At 39.6% G+C, this 22,456-nt stretch overlaps 1 protein-coding gene and 1 long non-coding RNA gene across 11 annotated transcripts in view; one reads left to right on the top strand and one right to left on the bottom strand.

Moving 5' to 3' along the window:
* LOC138757679 (uncharacterized) overlaps positions 1–22,456 on the bottom strand; it is a 103,952-nt gene that overhangs the window by 36,668 nt on the left and 44,828 nt on the right. For 5 of the 8 annotated variants that reach the window (XM_069925381.1, XM_069925387.1, XM_069925383.1 and 2 more), the window contains one exon: positions 17,606–21,462. In XM_069925381.1, the coding sequence (XP_069781482.1) occupies positions 21,235–21,462 (228 nt within the window). In that variant the 3' untranslated portion in view covers positions 17,606–21,234. The other 3 variants (XR_011353806.1, XR_011353805.1, XM_069925385.1) reach the window with 2 other exon arrangements.
* LOC138757680 (uncharacterized) lies at positions 3,519–18,140 on the top strand. 3 transcript variants are annotated; one of them, XR_011353807.1, is made up of 4 exons: positions 3,519–3,731; positions 14,256–14,325; positions 15,616–15,662; positions 17,961–18,140. It is a non-coding gene; the product is annotated as an uncharacterized lncRNA (long non-coding RNA). The 3 variants fall into 3 exon arrangements; XR_011353809.1 differs by having other exon boundaries at positions 17,937–18,140; XR_011353808.1 differs by lacking the exon at positions 3,519–3,731 and adding an exon at positions 6,810–7,226.

The following is a 22,456-nucleotide window of genomic DNA, read 5'->3' as shown; positions in this document are numbered from 1 at the left end:
CCGTGAGCAGGAAAGGGCTTTGGCAAATACTAGAGCGCATCGGATGCCCCCCAAAGTTCCTCAACATGATTATCCAACTGCACGAAAACCAACAAGGTCGGGTCAGATACAGCAATGAGCTCTCTGAACCCTTCTCCATTAACAATGGCGTGAAACAAGGCTGTGTTCTCGCACCAACCCTCTTTTCAATCTTCTTCAGCATGATACTGAACCAAGCCATGAAAGACCTCAACAATGAAGACGCTGTTTACATCCGGTACCGCACAGATGGCGGTCTCTTCAATCTGAGGCGCCTGCAAGCTCACACCAAGAACAAGAGAAATTTGTCCGTGAACTACTCTTTGCAGACGATGCCGCTTTAGTTGCCCATTCAGAGCCAGCTCTTCAGCGCTTGACGTCCTGTTTTGCGGAAACTGCCAAAATGTTTGGCCTGGAAGTCAGCCTGAAGAAAACTGAGGTCCTCCATCAGCCAGCTCCCCACCATGAATACCAGCACCCCCACATCTCCATCGGGCACACAAAACTCAAAACGGTCAACCAGTTTACCTATCTCGGCTGCACCATTTCATCAGATGCAAGGATCGACAACGAGATAGACAACAGACTCGCCAAGACAAATAGCGCCTTTGGAAGATTACACAAAAGAGTCTGGAAAAACAACCAACTGAAAAACCTCACAAAGATAAGCGTATACAGAGCCATTGTCATACCCACACTCCTGTTCGGCTCCGAATCATGGGTCCTCTACCGGCATCACCTACGGCTCCTAGAACGCTTCCACCAGCATTGTCTATGCTCCATCCTCAACATTCATTGGAGCGCTTTCATCCCTAATGTTGAAGTACTCAAGATGGCAGAGGTCGACAGCATCGAGTCCACGCTGCTGAAGATCCAGCTGTGCTGGGTGGGTCACGTCTCCAGAATTGAGGACCATCGCCTTCCCAAGATCGTGTTATATGGCGAGCTCTCCACTGGCCACCGTGACAGAGGTGCACCAAAGAAAAGGTACAAGGACTGCCTAAAGAAATCTCTTGGTGTCTGCCACATTGACCACCGCCAGTGGGGTGATATCGCCTCAAACCGTGCATCTTGGCGCCTCACAGTTTTGCGGGCAGCAACCTCCTTTGAAGAAGACTGCAGAGCCCACCTCACTGTCAAAAGGCAAAGGAGGAAAAACCCAACACCCAACCCCAACCAACCAATTTTCCCCTGCAACCGCTGCAACCGTGTCTGCCTGTCCCGCATCGAACTTGTAAGTCACAAACGAGCCTGCAGCTGACGTGGACATTTACCCCCTCCATAAATCTTCGTCCACGAAGCCAAGCCAAAGAAAGAAAGAAAGAAAACATCAGGAGAGAGGTCACAACTGCCACTGTTACGTATCTATTTATCAGTCATGATCAAAGGCAGATTTCTATTCTATTGCCTTAGTGTAAAATGGATTTGTTACACTGCAAGTCTTTCTTTGAGATAATCATGTGGTAATTATCGGAAACAAAAAAAACACATTCTGTGAAGGCATAGTTGTTTAAAGAAAAGCCAACCTTTTAGATACAGTCCGTAAATTGCAATTAAGTGTATTGTTTGCTTCACCCAGAATATTTGAGATTTTTTTTCGTCCTCAATGTTTTTTTCCTGGGAAAGACATTGACTCATCCATTGGACCTTCCCACACATCAGCGATACCTTCTTCCAGTCCTAATGCATGACTCAAAAGATCAGTAAACTGTTGGACTTGCATATACCTGTGTGTCATACTCAAAGGTAAATTCCACAGTGGTTCAGTTATTCCATTCCGATTTCAAGGCTGGAAGTTCTGCAATTAATACCTATTCTGTTGAATTTGACACAAAAATCTGCATTGAGGATCCAGTGAAGTAGTGAATTCATCAATAAGGAAGATGTTATGTATTCAACAAGATACCTACAATGACTTTACCATTTCAAAAGACATATGCCCTTTCAAGTGCATCTGAAAAAGAACGACCATGACACTATTTCAAAGGAGAACTGGTGTCTCTCATGCCTGGTGTCCCAGCAAATATACTGCAAAGAAGTAGGTGGGGAGGGATTGGAGCAGGAGAGAAAATGTCCCTCAATTGAAATTTCAAGAATTGGGGCTGTCTTTGAGAGGAAGCTTTACACTATTTACACTACACATAATAACTTTTATTATGTGTAGCTTTACACCTACTTCATATGCATTTCTGAATGCCCCAAAAAAGGCACTTGAAGTAACATATAAAAGAGAAAAAGAATAACATTTATACATGTAAAAACACAATGCTGGAGAAACTCAGGTGGTCAGACAGTATATTAAGCAAAGATAAAGATACATAACCAATGTTTCAGGCTTGAGCCCTTCATTAAGTATGAAAAAATGTTGGCAGGCACCAAACAAAATGGTAAGGGGAGGGCACACCAGCAAGCAGGGGGGGAGAGTGATTGTTCTGTGTATGGAGAGGGAAGGGGATGGAGATCTGGAGGAAAGAAGACAAAGGGAAAGGGAAGGCAGGGAGAATGGAGAGTAGGGCAGCAGAAACTGGAGTAGTGAATGCTAAAACCATCCAGTTGGAGAGTGCCCAGACGGAAAATTAAGTGTTGTTTCTCCAATTTATAGGTGGTATTGGTGGGATAGAACATGAAGCCATGAACAAACATGTGAACATGGGAGTGGGGTGCGGAATTGAAGTGGTTGGCCACTGGGAGATCCCTGTCACTGATGTGGTCTCCCAGTCTGCGCCCGATCTCTTCCATGTAGATAAGACCACAAAGGGAGCACTGGATGTGGTAGATGACTCCTACAGATACACAAGTAAAGTGTTACTTACTTGAAAGGACTGTTTAGGGCCCCGGATGGTGGTGTTGGTGGGAGTGTGGGCACAAGTGTAGCACTTCCTGCGGGCATGGGGGAAAGTAACTGGGTGAAGGGGCAATTGGTGGGGATGGATGAGTGGACAAGGGAGTCATGGGGTTTCCCCATGTAGGTTAGAATCTTGCAAACTACGCCAATGTGAAAGTCAGTCTGCGCTGTAATAAAATAAACAGTAGAGTGAATTAAGTGTACAACAGTTTCCTTTATTCAGCCTTGTTAACACTCATGCAAGTGAGAGTCACAAAGAAAGAGTTCAGTAAGTGGTTCTCTGCATTGATCCCCACTCAAAACATACAGACTATTGATCCCATTTTTATACACCTTCAAGCAGGGGTTTGCGTGAGACCCCACAAGTTTCACATGAGTTTCACATAGCTGGCAATTCCTGTTTTTACAATATGTTCCATTGTGCAGACAAGCTGACAAAACAGGTTGTACTTGGTGTTAGTTACTATCTCACTACAGCAAAGCGAAGGTTGTAACAGGCTGCACTGATCAACAAGCAAACTGGGTCATGGAGGTGCAAGCTTGCACTGGGCTGACATCACAATGGCCCCAGTTGGAGGGCCACAAAGGATCATGGGAGTGGTGCTGGTAAACTCTTGGAGAGTTCCAGTGGGTTAGTTGGTTGTTTCAACTCACTCATAGCTTCTGTGTAGTTTTTTTTTCTTTCATTTGCTACACAGCACACTGACCACAAGGCCATGTTAGAAGGCAGGCTCACCTATGTCACCCAATTCATTAACCCTTTGTTAAGCACATTGTCAAGAAAGAAATGAAGGGCTTTGAGACCTTTTGTAGGAGGATGGAGGTATAAAGGGATTGGAAGTCATTGAAGAGGTGGAGGACATGTAAGGTATTGTGGAAGTAGGTGGGGAGGGATTGGAGCAGGAGAGAAAAGGAGCCGAGGTAAGATGATGTGGCAAGAGCAAGCAGAAACAATGAGTCTAACTATGCACCTTGGGTAAAATGTAGATCCAGACAGTGTGGGGTTGGGAAATAATGAGATTGGAGGCTTTGGAAGGGAGGTGACCAGAAGTGATGAGGTTGGAAATGGTGTTGGAGACAGTGGTTGTGGTGCAGTCAGCTGGAAGGGGTAAGTAGGAGGAGGTGTCTGAGAGCTGTCATTTGACCTTGGCAAAGTAGAGGTCAGTGTGCAAGACCAAAACAGCACCAACCTTGCCTGCCTTCCACTTGCTTTGCATTTTAAAGGAAACACAATTTACATATCACAAGAGCATTGATTCTGTAGTCCTCAATTACCTCAAAACGTTTTCCAAAATGCTTGCAAGAGTGGATAGTTGGTAGAGAGTGGCTATCAATCATCTCAACTTCACCACTCCCCTCACTTATTCTAATCTCACCACCTCACAACACCCTGTCTTCCACTCTCTTCACACCAATCCCAGCCTCACTATTAAACCCACGGACAAGGGTGATACTGTTGTGGTCTGGCACACTGCACTACCTTGCTGAAGCCAGACAACAGCTCACTTAATTACCTCTTCAACAGAACCCCACCAAAAAACATCAAGCCACTATCTCATATACCATCTCTAACCTCATCACATCCAGTAAACTCCCTCTTATGGCTCCAGCATCATTGATTCCCCCACACTACCCACTTCTACCTTCTACCTAAAATCCACAAACTCAATTGTCCCAGCAGACCCATTGGTTCTGTATGCTCCCGTGCCATGGAACTGCCCTCTATCATTTAAATTTCCATTTTCCTGAACTCATCACCATAGATGTCCAATCTCTCTACACCTCTATCCGCATAATAAAGGTCTCAAAGCCTTTGCTCAACATCAGGCACAACCAGTCCCTCTATACCACCACGACCACCCTGCTCCATCTGGCATAACTTGTTCTCACCCTCAATAATTTTCTCTTTGACATCCCACTTTCTCCAAATCAAAGGGGTACCCCTGGGTATCCGCAGATTTGCCTGCCTTTGTGTTAGCTTTGTGGAGCAATCCATGCTGCAAGCCCACATAGGCAAAGCTTCTCAACTCTTCCTCTGCTACGTTGATGACTACATTGGTTCTGCTTCATGTACCTATGATGAGTTCATCAACTTTAACCACTTTGCTGCTAACCTCCACCCTGACCTCAAATTGGCACATTTGCTCCCAGGATGAGGTCTACCATTCCAGAACATCCAAGATGGCCTCCTTCTTCAAAAAATGTAGCTTCCCCGCTAGCATGATCAACTCACCCCTTACCTGCATTTCCTCCATTTCCCACACATCTGTCCTTACATCCTCTTCTCCTAGATGCATCAAGAACAGGATCCCCCTTGTCCTCACTTACTACCCCACCAGCCTCCACAATCAACATATTATCCTCTGCAATTTTTGTCACCTACATGACCCCATGTCTCCCTTGTCCACTTATCCCTTCCCACAAATTGTCCACTTGGTACCTATATCTGTGACCTTTGGAGGTGCCATATTTTCACCCACACCTCTTTCATCTCCACCATTTTGGGTCTCAAACAGTCTGTTCTAGTGAAACAACACTTCACCTGTGAATCTACAGGGGTCATCTATTGCATCTGCTGTTCCCTTTGTGGTCTTCGCTATATTGAAGGAACTGGATGAAGACTGGGAGGTCATTTCACTAAACACCTTTGCTCTGTCCTTATCAATGACAGAGATCTACCAGTGGCCATCCATTTCTATTCCATGTCCTATTTCCATGCTGATGCACTGCCAAACCAAGGCCACTGGTAAATTAGAGGAGAAAAACCTAATATTCCAAATGCGAGGTCTCCAACCGGATGGCAATAACATTGATTTCTCCAGTTTCCGTTAGGCCACTCTCCTGCCTTCCTCTCTTCCCTACCCCTCTATCTTTACACCCTCTTCCCACTCCATTTAAAAGGTTCTCCCCTCCCCTAACTCCTCAACTTTTTTCCCTTTTGCCTGTGGCTTTGTGCTTTCCCCTCAACCCCCCCTCCCCCCCCACCACCTGTCCCCCACCATTTTATTCAGGTGCCTGTCTGCTTTTTGCTCATGAAGGGTTCAGGCCCAAATCATTGATTATGCATCTTCATCTTTGATACATAAAGATTTGGTCTTTGTTAGGTCTGCTTTGTTCATGAATGAGTGAGTCAAACACCAGACTGAGTCGAAATCAAGGTTCTTTGTTCTTTATTGCCGGATTGTAACACTTGCAACTAACAGTGTTAGTTGGAGAAGGCGCATTCTGCTGTTATCAGAAAATGGTGTTTTTTATATACCTTAGGATACGTACTTAGCAAATTATCATACCATGACATTGTCCAATGAATAAACTGTTGCTGTCCCTCTCTGCTAGCCTCCTGCACATCAATTTGTCATCCCCACTCTTATCTTGAGAGTACAAGGTCACAACTGCATCTTGTTACGGCCCAGCACTGGGAGACTCCCTCTACATTCCCAGCTCATGATGTTTTTACCTAACATCTTTCAGCACACGGAGATGTCAGTACAGGTAATACTGCCGACTGACACATTCCAGACTTCAGGACTATGTGCAGAGGGGCGGAACTGAGGCTTGATGCAACCCACATGAGGGCACTGTGGACAAGGACGACCGTTTAGAGTCCTCCCATTTCTGGGCCTTGAAGGGCTGAGACTGAGGATAAACCCCTCAAACAATGATTGGGGTGGGGGGGGGGAGGGAACAAGGTGCCATAGTGGTGGTGATGATGTAAATTGACATGAATGTAACACTGTACAGTGATGGGAATGTATGGATACGAAAATAGGGGTGAGAGGAGACTTTGAATTGTTGTCATTTTGTATAGAATTTTTTGTGAATTATGTTGGGTTAAAATAATAAAGAATGCTCCATGATTTGTTATGTTCCTCTAGCATTTTTGTGTAAAAGTAGAGAGTAATCCACCTGATTCTTACAATTATTTCCCATTTCTTAATCCAGGGCTATTTCACAAACCAAAAAAATAACTTGAATCTTTTCATGTCAGTCTGTTGACATTGCCTTTCATCAGGATTGGGAAAAGTTAGAAATAAAATAGGTCTTAAATTGCAACAAAGATAAATAGAAAGGAAGAAGAAAACAAAGGAAAGGCAATGTAATAGGCTGGAGACCAGAAACCATTGAATAGTACAGGTGGTGTTATCGTTGGCTAAAAGAGAGTGATGAAGGTTAATGAAGGAGAAGGTGCAAATGGGAAATTTAGAGGAGATTAACATGACATAATATCTCAGAGGAGGAGAGAGAAAAATGTCACCACCTGAAACATTCTGTTTCTTATCCCATGATGCATTCTGACCTGCTGAGTACCTTCAGCATTTTCTATTTTTATCTTGAATTTGCAACATCTGGAGTACTTTGTTCAGTAAGTCTTTTTATTGTTGACTCTTGTTTTTTAAAAATTATTGAACTTTTTTTCAAACTGTTAATTTCTGCCATCCGTCTAAAGAACTGTACAATCACAAGCAAGAATCCAGTGTATGCAAAGAATTAGTCAAGAGGGATATAACTGTTCATAGGTCCCAATCAGTTCAATAGGTTTCAATTACAGGGATCGGCCCAACTTACAAACAGTAAGCAGCTTCACCAGTCCAAATCTCTGAAACTCTGACCCAATAAAGAAACCTTCTTACTATCCCTTTCAGGATATCAAGAAGTCAAGTAATTTTTCTTTGGTTTACTCTGAACTTATGACTGGAGCTATGAATGATTAACATTAGCACAATGCTCTTGTGTTTTGGGGCTAGCATCTATCTACAGCATCAATGGCAATGTCAAGGAGTGCAACAAAGATGAGTTATTCTCAGGTGCATCTTTTTCAATGCAAGGAGTATTGTAGGAAAGGCAGTTGAGAGAGCATGGATTGGTAAGTGGAATTATAATATTGTGGCCATTAGTAAAATTTGGTTGAAGGAAGTGCATGACTGGCAGCTCAATGTTCCTGACTTCCATTGGTTTAGATGTGATAGAATGGGGGAGAAGAAAGGGGAAGGAGTGACATTGCTCATCAGGGAAAATATTACAGCTGTGCTCAGGCAGGACAGACCAGAGGGCTCATCTACTGAGGCTATATGGGTGGAACTGAGGAACGGATATATGGGTGAAGTTTATAGAGGCATGGTTGGCATAGTGATCAGGACAGGGCCTGGGGTTGAATCCTGCACTGCCTGAAAATTAAAAATTTAATTTAAAATTTAAACGTAAATTTATTTTTATTTAATTTTATGACAATATTCATGGGGTTGTTTTATAGACCACCCAATAGTCAGCAAGAAATGGAAGAGCAAATTTGTGAGAGATAGCAGACAGCTGCACAAAACATAAGGTTGTGATAGTAGGAGATTTTAACTTTCCATATATTGACCTGGACACTCAAACTGTAAAAGGATGGATGGCTTGGAGTTTATCAAATGTGTTCAGGGAAGTTTTTGAAACCAATAGATAGAGGTACCAACTAGAGAGGATGCAATATTGATTCTCCTATGTTGGAACGAGACAAGACAGATGACAAAGGTGTGTGTAGGGGAACATTTTGGGTCCAGCGATCTTAATGCCATTAGTTTCAAATTAATTATGGAGAAAGGAATGGCTGGGCCTTGGGTTGAGATTTTAAATTGGAGAAAGGCTAAATTTGAGGAAATGACAAAGGATCTAGTATGTATGGATTGGGATATGTTGTTCTCAGGCAAGAATTGGCATTGTAAGTGGAAGACCTTCAAAGGTGAAATTTTGAGAGTACAGAGTTTGTATGTTCCTGTCAAGATCAAAGGCAAGGTTAGCAGGCATAGGGAACCTTGGTTTTCGAGGTATATTGGAGATCTGGTTCGGAAGGTGTATAGCAGGTATAGGCAGCATGGAGAAAATTAAGTACTTGAGGAGTATAAAAAAATGCAAGAAAAATCTCAAGAAAGAAATCAAATAGGCTAAAAGAAGACATTAGATTGCTTTGTCAGACAACGTGAATGAAAATTCTAAGGGTTTCTACAGGTATATTAAGAACAATAGGAGTGAAAGGGACAAAATTGGTCCCATTGAAGATCAGAGTGGTCGGTTTTATATGGAGCCAAAAGTGATCTTAAATTTTATTTTTCTCTCCTGTATTTTTTTTTAATTTTAAAACAATAATAAATACAATTCATAAAATGATTAACACATAATATATAGTGCTATTAAATGTATATGGTATTTATCCCAAAAAGAAACAAAAACCCCACTATCCCACCCTTTAATCAATGTAACCTTCCCCCCTTACATACCCCTTGCCTAATTCCACCCATCTAACTACCCCCCCCAAAAAAAAAGAAAAAGAGAAAGAAGAAAATGTAAACTACAAAAACATAGCCAATTATCATGGACTGAGGCACTTTTGAACAATGCTGAAGTATTCAAAATTTTAAACCCATGTAATCCAAATAAGGGCTCCAAACTTTCCGATAAAAAAGATAATTATCTCATAAATTATGGGTTTTTTTTTCCATTGGTATAAAAATCTCAATTCAAACCTATATCATTTTTCGAAGTAATTGCAATACATTTCTCGCTAATACTAATGCTAATATCAAAAATGCTATTTGAAATTTATCTAATCTTAATTCCAAACAAATTTTTTTAGTCTTACTTAATAGAAATATTGATGGGTCCACTGGAAGTTTAACTGTAAGAATATCTTGTAAAAGTTCCTTAAATCGCGTCCAGAAAGTTTGTACCTTATCGCAAAGCCATGCAGAATGTAAACAAAGTTCCTGTTTCTTTCTGTCATCTAAAACATAAATCTGTGGAAAGTAAATTATACCTCTTTAATTTCTCAGGAGTTAAATATAATTGATGTATAAAATTATAATGAACTAGTTTATATTTTACATTCACAATTTTTATCATACTAACTTTACTCAAATTTATCCAATCCTCTTGAGTAATTTCTATTCCTAAATCTTTTTTCACATTTTAACCTGGATTTTTGTAAATCTAATTTAACAATTTTATTCTACAATAATGCATATATTTCAGATATAAATATTTTTTCATAATTACCTTCCATAATTAAAAATTCAAATTTAGTCTGTGTAAGTAACAAAGTATTCCCAAAATGATCCAATAACAGAGGTCTAACTTGAAATAACAGAAAAGAGTATTTGATGGTATTTCATATTTCTCCTTCATTCTTTGAAAAAAATAAAATAACCTGCCTCATAACAATCCTGTACAATTTTAATTCCTTCTTGATCCCATATTTTCAAAAGTTGATTATTAACTGTTCCCTCCTGTATTCACTAAGGAAAAGGGCACAGAGTTGAGGAAAGTAAGGAAAACAAGCAGTGAGGTCATGGAACCTTTGCAGATTAAAAGGGAAGAAGTGCCAGCTTCTTAAAGTGAATAAGAGTAGATAAATCCCCGGGGCCTGACAAGATATTCCCTCGGACCTTGAGGGAGGCTGGTGTAGAAATCACAGAAGCTCTAACAGAAATATTTAAAATGTCGTTCGCCATATAAAATTATTTGATATAATTGGATAAATAATTGGATAGTCAGAAACTGATTAGGGATCATCCACATGGCTTTATATGTGGTAGATCATGTTTAACCAATCTTATAGAGTTTTTTCAAGGAGATTACCAGGAATGTTGATGAAGGAAACGCTGTGGAATTTGTCTTCATGGACTTTAATAAGGCCTTTGACAAGGTCCCACATGGGAATTTAGTCAGGAAGGTTCATAGTGAAGTAGTGAACTGGATTCAACAATGGCTGGACAGGAGAAGCCAGTGAATAGTGGTGGATGATTGCTTATCAGATCGGAGGCCTATTGTGAAAGTACAGATTCTATCACCAATGTGTATATGTACATTTGTACAATGGTAGTGTAGGATGACTGTGATTGGCTGAGAGTGTAGCCACACCTACTGCCAGGTCTTAAAGGATTGCTCCTAGCCAGACCAGGTCATTCTGGTCTGGTCAACCTACTTGTGATATGCTCCAGTCTTTTAGTTAATAAAAGCCTTGGTTTGGATCAACAAGTCTTTGGTTCTTTCGACATGCATTACACCTATAACTAGTGGTGTGCCTCAGGGATCAGTATTAGGACCATTGTTGTTTGACATCTATATCAACGATTTGGATGGTAATGTGGTAAATTGGATCAGCAAGTTTGCAGATTACACTAACATCAGAGGTGTTGTGAACAGCGAAGAAAATTTTCAAAGCCTGCAAAGGGATCTGGACCAGCTGGTAAAGTGGACTGAAAAATGGCAGATGCAACTTAATGCAGACAAGTGAGGTGTTGCATTTTGGAAGGACAAACTAAGAAAGGACATACATGGTAACTGGGGGCACTGAGGACTGAGGTAGAACAGAGGGATCTGGGAATATAGATACAGAATTCCCTGAAAGCGGTGTCACATGCGGATAGAGTTGTTAAAAAAGCCTTTTAGCATTTTAGCCTTCATAAATCAAAATATTGAATACAGGAGTTGGGATGTTATGTTAAAGTTGTATAAGACATTGGTGAAGCCAATTTTGGAATATTGTGGGGCATTTTGGTCACCTAACTACATGAAGGATATGAATAAGATAGAGAAAGTACAGAGAAGAGTTACTAGGATGTTGCCTGAACTTCAGCAACTGAGTTATTGGGAAAGGTTAAACAGGTAAGGACATTATTCTCTGGAGCATAGAAGAATGAGGGGAGATTTGATAGAGGTTGATGCACCATCAATAGTCACAAAAGATTGAAGTTGTGAAACTGATAGGTTTTTATTAACTATAGACTTCAGCAGCCGTCAATCTCATTGACTGATCAAGGCAGAGTGAAATGGGGACCACGCAAAGGGCTATGGGTATAGGAGGCATATCTAGCTGGCAGCACCAATTATAGCATAACAGTAGTTTACAACAGAGGAATTTAAAATTATGAGAGGGACAGAGTAAATGTAAATAGGCTTTTTCCATTAAAGGTGTGTGTGATTCAATCAAAGAGGACATATGTTAAGAGTGAAAGGGGAAAAGTTTAGGGGGAACATGAGGGGGAACTTCTTCACTCAAAGAGTGATGGGAGTGTGAAACGAACTTCAGGCTGAAGTGGTAGATGAGGGCTTGCATTTAACAATTAATGGAAATTTGGACAGCTACATGGATGAGAGAGGTATGGAGGGCTAGGGACTGAGTGCAGGTCAGTGGGACAAGGCAAGATAAAGTGGTTCAGCACAGACTAAAGGGGCTGAAGTAGCCTGTTTGTGTGTTGTAATTGTTCTATGGTTCTATGGACATACATTTTATGTCTTTTACAGACTATTCAGCATCACATTGACAGCTCACTGGTACCCAAAGGTCTCATTCCCAAAATGTATTGACAGGGTTATTAAGATTCAGGAACTCTTGGGTGATTTCATTTTCTCTAAAATCTTGTTAAATTGCATTGCTTATTTACAAATAGATTTGAACAATCTTGTCTCAATTTTGCACCCATCCCGATGTACTGAGTTTAACAAGAAATCAATTAGACCACCACTCTTCATTCATTGATTTGAAGCTACATTGCCAAGGCAAGGATTTACTCTTCTTTCAACAGAGCATAAAAGTTACATCAGAACAAATCCATGTTGTGATTACTTAAGTAAAATATAATCACATGTAAGATGCATGCACTTTTAAATTTAGACTTAAAAGCATTATAATTTTATTAAACCAAAAATATTTATTAATTCACAAAACATGCATTTGTTTTCTTTCATATAAAACTGGTTTGCTGCTAATTTATACAAATGCTATAACTGGAAATAAGTGTATATAGATCCAAAAACAAATAACTCTGCATTGCAAGCTGCCAGTTCATTTCAATATAGAATCCTACTAGTAAATAAGAAGGCTACAGATGCTAGGGAAATATTACATTACATAAATGTAACAGGGGAACATCAGAAGGTCATGCGGCATCCATGGAAAGCAATAGGCTGTCAATTATTTAGGCCTGAGTCCTCCTTCAGCAATGCCAAATATCAGGAAAATGCCTTAATAAGAATATGAGGGGGCAGGATGGTAGGGGGTGAAGGGAAGGAAGGGAGACAAGCACAGACTAGCAGGTGATACAAGGGGAAGAAGGAAAAGGGGATGGGGCTGAGAAAGAATCTCTCTGATAGGAGAAAGGAAGGAAAAGGGGTGGGGAGCTGGAGAAAGGGTGAAGGGCACAGAGTGGAAGGAAAGGAGTCATGAAGATGCAGGCAAGCGAAAGAACAAGGGGTGAAAAGAAAATTAGAGAAGTCAATCTTGATGCCATCTGGTTGGAGTCCATCAAGACAAAATATAAGATGTTGTTTCTCCAGGATATATGCGGCCTTAACTGGGCCTTAAGTTACAAAGAGACCAAATGCAATCTGCACATTTGGTGGAGGTTCCTGTCCACTTTTGACTGATACTATTCCCACCTGATCAGAAGAGCAGATCAAAACTGAAGACAGTAGAAAGAGAGCTAGAAGCACTGATGTCACTCATTCCCCTGAATCATGCCTGCACATTACTTAGTTCTATTTCAAATGTCAAATTGTTTCAGTGCATTCACTTGTTGTATGCACAGCATTCTGCTTCACTGTCTAAATGCAGTTACGTTCACAGTTACATTACCTATTAAACCAGCTTTCTGCAGTGGATTGAGCATCAGTCCAGGTAGATTCTCATTTAATTTCAAGGGGCATACAATGACATTTTTCTTGCCCCTACAGAGAGAAAAAAAGGTGGTTTTGGAAAATTCTGAAATGTGTTAGCAGTTGCTTCCTCTACTGTGCAAATTTCCGCAGATACTCTTGACTAAAATAAAGCAGTTGAGTACACAAGTGAGCTTATTGAATATCCATCTGGGATTCTTTTTAATACCTCATTTCAAATTGGGTGTATGTTAATGTGAAAAACTCAAGGCTAGTTTTAACCTAAAAAGAAGCTATCAGTAATGGATTTTACACATATTTTCCTTTTCCTGGGATTTAACTACCAGTTCACATCGACCTCATGATTCTATTCATATTAATAAGAAATTACCAGGCCTCTGTGGTTTCTGTCTTTTTTCTTGGTGGCTGAGTGAAATGACCTTCCGGAAGAGGTGGTTGCAGCAGGGTCAATTTTGTCATTTAAGAGAAGGTTGGATAAGTACATGGATATGAGGGGGTTGGAGGGTTATGAGCAGGGAGCAGATAGGTGGAACTAGAAGAGATCACTTAAATTGGTGCAGATTTGAGGGGCTGAGAAGGCCTGTTTCTGTTCTGTAATTGTTATATGGTTATATAATGTCAAGTTTTAACCTAATTTGATAGTTAAGTTCCAGTCATGAGCTGAGACTGCTATGTTTATACTAAATCTTTACAGCCTGCAGATTTGTCATGAGATATCCCAAATGCATCAATTTGCTTACAGGTCTTCAATCTTCAATGAAATTTTCCTTAGATTTACAGTGACTGTGAACACCATCAATCATTCCTCAGAGGTAAATACTGTAGTGGGATTTAGCCTGTAGCTTCTTCCCGGATCACAGTCAAATACCACTCAACCACAAAGGAATTGTTTTATCCTTTCTCTTCGATTTGACATTAGGCGCTAATCTCAAATCTAGTTAGTCATGGACTTTCATTATTCCCTCCATCCGTCATCAATATTTTTTCATTTTATTCTTTCCACACCAAGCCTATCACACGCCCACATTTCACACACCAACGCCTCCCTCTCGTTTCCCACCCCCACCATCATTCATTTTTCTTCAGACAGATATTCCTGGTTCCTAATAGATGTACTATCTTGGTATTGTGTCCAAGCTTCACTTTTTACCTGGGAGTGTTTGCAAACCTTTCAACTATAAAGGACATCTCATCCAAACTTTACAACTCACAGCATAATAAGCAAGGGTAATGCCTTAAAAATGAGTTAGAAAAATCATTTCCTTCACCCATGAACACTACATTGCATTTAATCTTTTACACTGTTGCCACATATTTACAGGCAAATCCCACTTGCTGTAAAATTGGAGTAGGCAATTTCATCATATGCCAATGTAAGTTCCAGGTCGCATTTTGCATTTGGGGTTTTGGGGTTTCTTGTTTACGTCACTGCAAGTGCAAGGGCATTACATGTGTTTTTTAAAAAGGAAAAATTGTGATATTGTATGAATAATAAAAAGGGTCATAGGATAGAGCTGTATATGTGTAAATATGAATTTAAGTAAAATTTATTACTTATAATATTAACAGTATAAATGGACGCATAAAGATGTCTGCTGCTGCTGCCAGGAGCCTGAATTCTCCAGTCAGTTTGGCTCCAAAAAAATTTAAAATAAATGAGGATTTATGATTTATTTCAGATATCCTCGTTTATCCGAATTTTTTTTTTTAATTTTCAGGTAACTGAGGATTTTGGAAAATCTGATTTTGGATAATTGGAGTTATACTGTATCTATGGAGACAGAAAAGGCACTTGATCAGTTGGAGTGGACATTTCTATTTGAAGTATTAGAAAAGTTTGGAATGCGGAGAATATTTATTGATTGGATAAAAACCCTCTATCATAGGCCATAGGCCAAAATTATAACTAATGGTCAGATGTCATCGATGCTTCCTTTGAATAGATCCAGTAGGCAGGGGTGCCCATTGTCTCCAGCTCTCTATGTTTTGCCAATTGAACCATTAGCAGAAATTATAAGAATGGATCTGGATATAAAGGGATTCTGAGTTGACCAGGCAAAGCATAAAATTAATCTGCAATAATGTGCTGTTGTATTTATCAGATCCTGATGAGTCTTTGGCCAAACTACAGATCACACTGGAGAAATAGGTAAGAGTTTCTTGTTGCAAAATTAATTTGGAAAAAGCAAAATTATGCCACTAACAAATTTTGATTATGAAAGATACCAAAAAGGAAGTAGGTTTAAATGGACACTGGAAGGAATTAAATATTTAGGAATAAGGCTAGATAATATCTTACAAAAATTTGTACAGATTTAATTATCTCCCTTTGCTTGGAAAGATAGAAGAGGATTTTTAAAGATGGAAGAACTTGCCCCTATTACTTTAGGTGGGAGGGTTAATTGTATGAAAATGATGCTGAGATTGCAATCATTCTTCCAGTCATTACCTTACTCCTTTGCCTCAGAATTTTTTAAGGAACTCATTGGATATATAAGACAATTTCTTTGGAATAATAAAGTGCCTAGAATTTCCATGGAGAAACTGACATGGGAATTTAAATTGGGGAGATTGAGACTGCCGGATTTTTTAAAATATTATCTAGCCGCCAAAGTGGGATTCCTTTCATCCTTCATTGATCCAAAAAGTGAGGGAGGGGACAATGATGGATTTTATTTTAAAATGGAATGTCAAATTAATAACAAAAAAATGGTATCACCCCATTTGAATACATATGATTAAAATTTGACATGAGATTAATGAATGTATTGGAAAAAAAAGGGGGGGGGGATATCACCAAAAGCACCACTGTGCCAGAATAAATTATTGCCCATGAATTTTGGTAACAAAATGTAAATACTTGGTATGAAAGGAATTAAGCATATTGAAGATTGTTGTGAGGAAGAACTACTTATGTCCTTTGAACAATTAAAACAGAAATATGATTTGTTGAATGGAAACTTTCACTGCTACCTTCAATTAATGTCTTTCTTAGGAAAAGACATTAATTTTCTTAGGAAAATTAGGATCTCACAATGGCCCGCCCTCAAATAATGAGGTGGAAGGGATGTTTAGACTGAGAAATGCACCCAAATTTATAACTAGGACATATTTTGTTCTCCAAGGCAAAAGGGCTAGGCTGGGCACTTGAATTTCAAGAGAGAAGTGGAAGTCAGCTCTAGATGTTATAATACCAGAGGAGTGTTAGTCTGATGAGTGTTTGGATAGCATGACATCAACAATCAATGCAAGATATGGACTGGCTCAATACAATTTTCTACATCAATTATATCTCAAGCCACAAAAACTATATAAATCAAAATCGGAAGCAGTTGAAATGTGCCTTAGATGTGGCATTGAAATAAAAACCTTTTTACATTCCACTTGGTTGTGTGCAAAGGTAAGACCATTCTGGCATGATATCGCTGAAACACTAACAAGAGTAACAGGAGTGACCTTTCCATGCGACCCAGAGCTGTACATTTTGGATAACCTTATGGATGTGAGCTACAAACTGACTACATTTCAAATTTGCTTTGTTAAAGTAGCTCTGGCTCTGGCTGAGAAGTGTATAGCAATGAGTTGGAAATCCGATTCTCCCTGTCTTATTGCTCGATTGGCCACAGAGATACATAGTTGTACACCCATGGAGAAAATTACTTACAACTTAAAGAATAAATATTATACATTAATAAAGATATGGTATCCATACTTGGATCATATAGGGGTCCAATTATAAATTTGACCTTTCAATGTATGTAATGATGTGATATCCCCAAAAAAGAATTTTGAAAAATGAGAGCTCTAATGGTGCATGAATTTGTATTTTTGTATTTGTGGGAGGGGGAGGGAAGAGGAGGGATTTTTTGTAAATATTTAATATATTTAATGTGTATAAAAGTTTAAATATTGTCTGGATATATCCATGGAAAACAAAAATGAATTAGTTTTAAATCAAGGTCCCTCACCAGCGAGGCCATGCCCTCTTCTCTCTGTTACCATCAGGAAGGAGGTACAGGATCTTGAAGATGAGCATCCAGTTTTACAAAAACAGCTTCTTCTCCTCCACCATCAGATTCCTGAATGGACAATGAATGACAGGCACTACCTTTCTTTTTTTTTCTCTTTTACATTAATTTATTATTTTTTTAACTATTTATAATAATTTTTGCCACTCTAATGTTGCTGCCAAACAACAAATGTGATGAGACATGATCCTGAAATAAACCTGATACTGATTCTGAGAAAATCATTCCTAAATATTTATATATTCTGTATTTATTTAAATTATATATTTATGTATAAATGTGTTGTTTATTGTATATGAATGTGTGGAACACTGTTTTGTCTCATTATATATATAGTCAAATTATAATAAACTTGAGCTCAAACTTAAAGTAAGAATTTTATTGGTTGGTTTCAGATTTTGTGTATGCACTCATTTTAGCTCTCCAGAAATGTTGCCCATCCAATTTGAAGACATGAGACCCTGGTGTGATGCAAAATGGTTCAGAGGCTAACAACTTTGAAATAAAAATAGAAAATGCTGGAAACTGCAACCGAAGACAATAAACATTGTTAATGGACTGGGTCAGTAACATGACAACTGAAGGTCATTTATCTAAAACATGGAGTCTGAAGGCAATTCAAAGCTTTCAAGATTCAACATTAAGATCAATGTTTATAAATCTTAACTGCAATCACTGCTTTTCAAACAAATATTGGATTTACATCTCCTCTGGGTCCACCATTTGTTTTTTCTTTTCACTTGCTCCATTAGCTTATTGTTTTGCTTTACATTGCCATTCCTTTCACCCATGACAGAGCTTTCTGTTATTCTTTCCTTGCCTCTGCATTGATGAAATGTTGTTAGCCTGACAGCACTTTTTAAGTTCTTATGAAGGATCACAGACTTGAAACAATGCCTTCTGCCTGACCTGTTGAGCATTTCCATCTTTTTCTGTTGACATTTCTGATTTCTAGAAATATATCTTTGATACCTGCACAGATCATCAGATATCCATGGGATAGTGACTCAATGCCACTCTATATCTTATATTTTCCCATTAGACCATTTGGTCAAGTTCTCATCTAAAGTTCGCAAAGTTTGCATTTTCAATTTTAAAAAGGGCAATGAACATAATAATTCAAATACAGTGTTTTTCCAACAGCTTTGCATTCTGTAATGTTAGAAATTCATCCCATCTACATGCACTGAAAAACAATATAGTTCTGTTCTTTACCACTAAAATTCACTTTGCTAAAATCAAAGAGTAGAAATGAATCCCAACATGAAGTCATGAAGAGACTTTGGCAGACAGAGTAAAAATAAATCCAAAGGGTTTCTATAAGTACATTAAAAGTAAAAGATTAGTGAGAGATAAAATTGGACCCCTTGTAGATAGCGAGGGTAGGCTGAGTGAGAAGTCTGAGGAAATGGGGGAAATTTTGAATGATTTCTTTGCCTCGGTATTCACTAGGGAAAAAAATGTTGAACCAGTTGAAGTAAAGAAAAATAGTGGGGAGGTCATGAAGCATATAAGGATAACTGAGGAGGTAGTGATGGCTGTGTTAAAAAAGATAAAGGTGGATAAATCTCCCGGACAGGACAAAATATTCCCTAGGACATTCAGGGAGGCTACTGGACAGTTAGTGGGGCCATTAACAGAGATATTTAGGATGTCACTGGCCACGGGGGTGGTGCCAAAGGATTGGAGGGTGGCGCATGTGGTTCCTCTGTTTAAGAAAGGGTCCAAATGCAAACCTGGGAATTATAGGCCTGTAAGTCTGACGTCTGTGGTGGGCAAGTTGATGGAAAGTGTTATGAGGGATGCTATTTACAAATTTTTGGAGGTACAGGGATTGAGAGGGAGTAATCAGCATGGTTTTGTCAGGGGTAGATCATGCTTGACAAACCTGATTGAGTTCGTCGAGGGGGTTACAAAAAAGGTTGATGAAGGGAAAGCTGTGGATGTTGTCTATTCGGACTTTAGTAAAGCTTTTGACAAAGTTCCCCTCAGGAGGTTAGGAAAAAAGGTGGAGGCATTAGATATAAATAAAGAGGTAGTGAAATGAATTCAGCAGTGGTTGGATGGGAGGTGTCAAAGAGTAGTGGTAGAAAATTGTTTGTCCAATTGGAGGCCGGTGACTAGTGGAGTTCCTCAGGGTTCGGTCCTGGGTCCACTATTATTTGTTATATATATTAACGATCTGGATGTAGGGGTGGAGAATTGGATAAGCAAGTTTGCAGATGACACAAAGATTGGTGGTGTTGTGGACAGTGAGGTAGATTACCATAGATTAAAAGGTGATTTAGGAAGGCTGGAGGTGTGGGCTGAGAAATGGCTGATGGAATTTAATACAGATAAATGTGAGGTGCTACATTTTGGAAAGGCAAATTTAAATAGGTCATATACATTGAATGGTAGACAATTGAGGAGTGCAGAGCAACGAAGGGATTTAGGAGTTATGGTAAATAGTACCCTCAAGGCTGATACTCAGGTAGATGGTGTGGTGAAGAAGGCATTTGGAATGTTGGCCTTCATAAATCGGAGTATTGAATTCAAGAGTAGGCAGGTTATGATGAAATTGTACAAGGCATTGGTGAGGCCAAATTTGGAGTACTGTGTACAGTTTTGGTCACCAAATTATAGGAAAGATATAAACAAAATAGAGAGAGTGCAGAGAAGGTTCACGAGAATGTTGAGAGGATTTCAGGGTCTGAGTTACAGGGAAAGGTTGTGCAGACTGGGGGTTTTTTCTCTGGAGCGTAGAAGATTGAGAGGGGACTTGATAAAGGTGTTTAAGATTTTAAAAGGGACAGACAGAGTTAATGAGGATAGGCTTTTTCAATTAAGAAAGGGGGAGATTCAAACTAGAGGACATGGTTTAAGATTGAAGGGGGAAAATTATAAGGGGAACATGAGGGGAAATTTCTTTACGCTGAGGGTGGAGGGGATGTGGAATGAGCTTCCGGCAGACGTGGTCGAGGCGGGATCATTGGTTACATTTAAGGAAAGACTGGATCGTTACATGGATAGGAGGGGACTAGAGGGGTATGGACCGGGTGCTGGTCAGTGGGACTAGGAGGGTGGGGATTTGCTACGCATGGACTAGTAGGGCCGAACTGGCCTGTTCTGTGCTGTAAGTGGTTATGTGGTTATATGGTTATATGTAAATGCCTTGAAATGAACTGAATGACATATGCACTGAGATAATACCAAAAAAATGTTTGTGTGTGTGTGCGATCCAGGCAAGTCAACTTCTCCTCAAGTACAACAGATGGTGTAGAAATTTAAAAAATGCAGAGTATCATGTTACAGAAAAAAGTTAAAAGAGTGCCACAGCAGCATCACTTTACCAATGAAAGATACATTCAATAGTCTGATAACAGTGGGAATGAAATTGTCCTTGAATCAGGTGGTGCGTGTTTCCCAACTCATGTATCTTCTGCCCAATGGGAGGGATGAGAAGAGAGCATGACCAGGGTGGGATGGGTCTTTTAAAATGTTGTTTGCTTTCCCAAGGAAGCAGAAAGTGTGGGCAGGGGAGATTGATCCATATGAATGACCTGAGCTGCATTCACAACTCTCTACCATTCCTGTAGTGATAATGGAATATCAGAGCCAGCCCCACCAAGCTGAGAAACAGCTTCTTCCCATGGACAGTGAGAATGCTGAATGACAAAAGGAACTGCTCACACTGAAACAATATTTATTTGTCTATATGCTTACTTGTCCTGTATGTGTATTGTTTGTGTGTGTGTTATGTCTGATTGTGTGTCTGCATGTTTTGCACCAAGGATCAAAGAACACTGTTTCATTGGGTTGTACTTGTGCAACCAGATGACAATAAACTTGAAGTGACTCTGTTATTTCTTGCAGTCTTCGACTGAGCATTTCCGGTATCATGTTGCAATGTATCTGAACAGAATGTTTTCCAAGATGCATCTATAACAAATAAAAAGAGATATTGGAGATATGCCAAATTTGGTGCCTTTTCCTGGTCATAGCATCATTGTGTTTGGACGAGGACAGATGATGATATTTGCACTCTACCTTCTCTGCCTCATCACCATTGACACAAACCAGGACACCTGTTCCATCCCACTTCCTGAGTCAATGACCAGCTCCTTCATTTTGCTGACATTGAGGCGAGGGTGTTATCCTGACACTATGCCACTAGATTCTTTACCTCCTTTCTGTACACCATCTCATCATTACAATGGGGCAAATGTCAATGAAGTTATAGGAGTGTTTGGCCATGTGGTCATGAGTGTATATGGAGCATAGTTAGGGGCTGAAGATGCAGCTTTACAGGGACACCTCTGGATATGCAAGAATATGCAGAAGGAACAACAAATATGTGCTTAGCACAGCAATGAGAGTTGCTGCACACAGTGAGATTCTTTGCACTAATTGCCATTCAAGTCAAAAAAACCAATTGCAAGTCAGAAACTGACATAACAAATCTGGTTGTTGATAATTCTCGGGTTAATTTATAATTACAGTCCTTGGTCACTCATCAGCTAACGTAAATAATTTCTCAAGGCAGATACTAATTGCAAACATCTGCAAATTACCAGTGGGAGCTAGTTGGATAGGAACAAACGAGAAATTAAACTAATTATCTGAACAAAATGAGGTCGGGCAAAGAAAAATTTCTCATGGACAAGACATTCAATTAATCCCTGGCTCTTCAGCTGTGCACTCAATCATCTTTTTTTCAATATCAGGGAAATTGTTAAGTCTATGCAACCTTGAAAGAGAAAGGGACTAATACAAAAAGAAGTTTTTGCACAAAGTTTTCATTAAATTTGAAGAACAAATGTGGAATTTATCAATAAAATAGCAATTTTTTTTCCTCTATTATTATAAAGTACGTAAGTCATCAAATTATGTGCTGTATGATTTTCACAACTGCAGACAGTTCTGTACTGCACAC

The sequence above is a fragment of the Narcine bancroftii genome, chromosome 3, assembly GCF_036971445.1.
Source record: "Narcine bancroftii isolate sNarBan1 chromosome 3, sNarBan1.hap1, whole genome shotgun sequence".
Taxonomy (NCBI): Eukaryota; Metazoa; Chordata; class Chondrichthyes; order Torpediniformes; family Narcinidae; genus Narcine; species Narcine bancroftii.
This window is presented reverse-complemented; position numbering and strand designations above follow the sequence as displayed.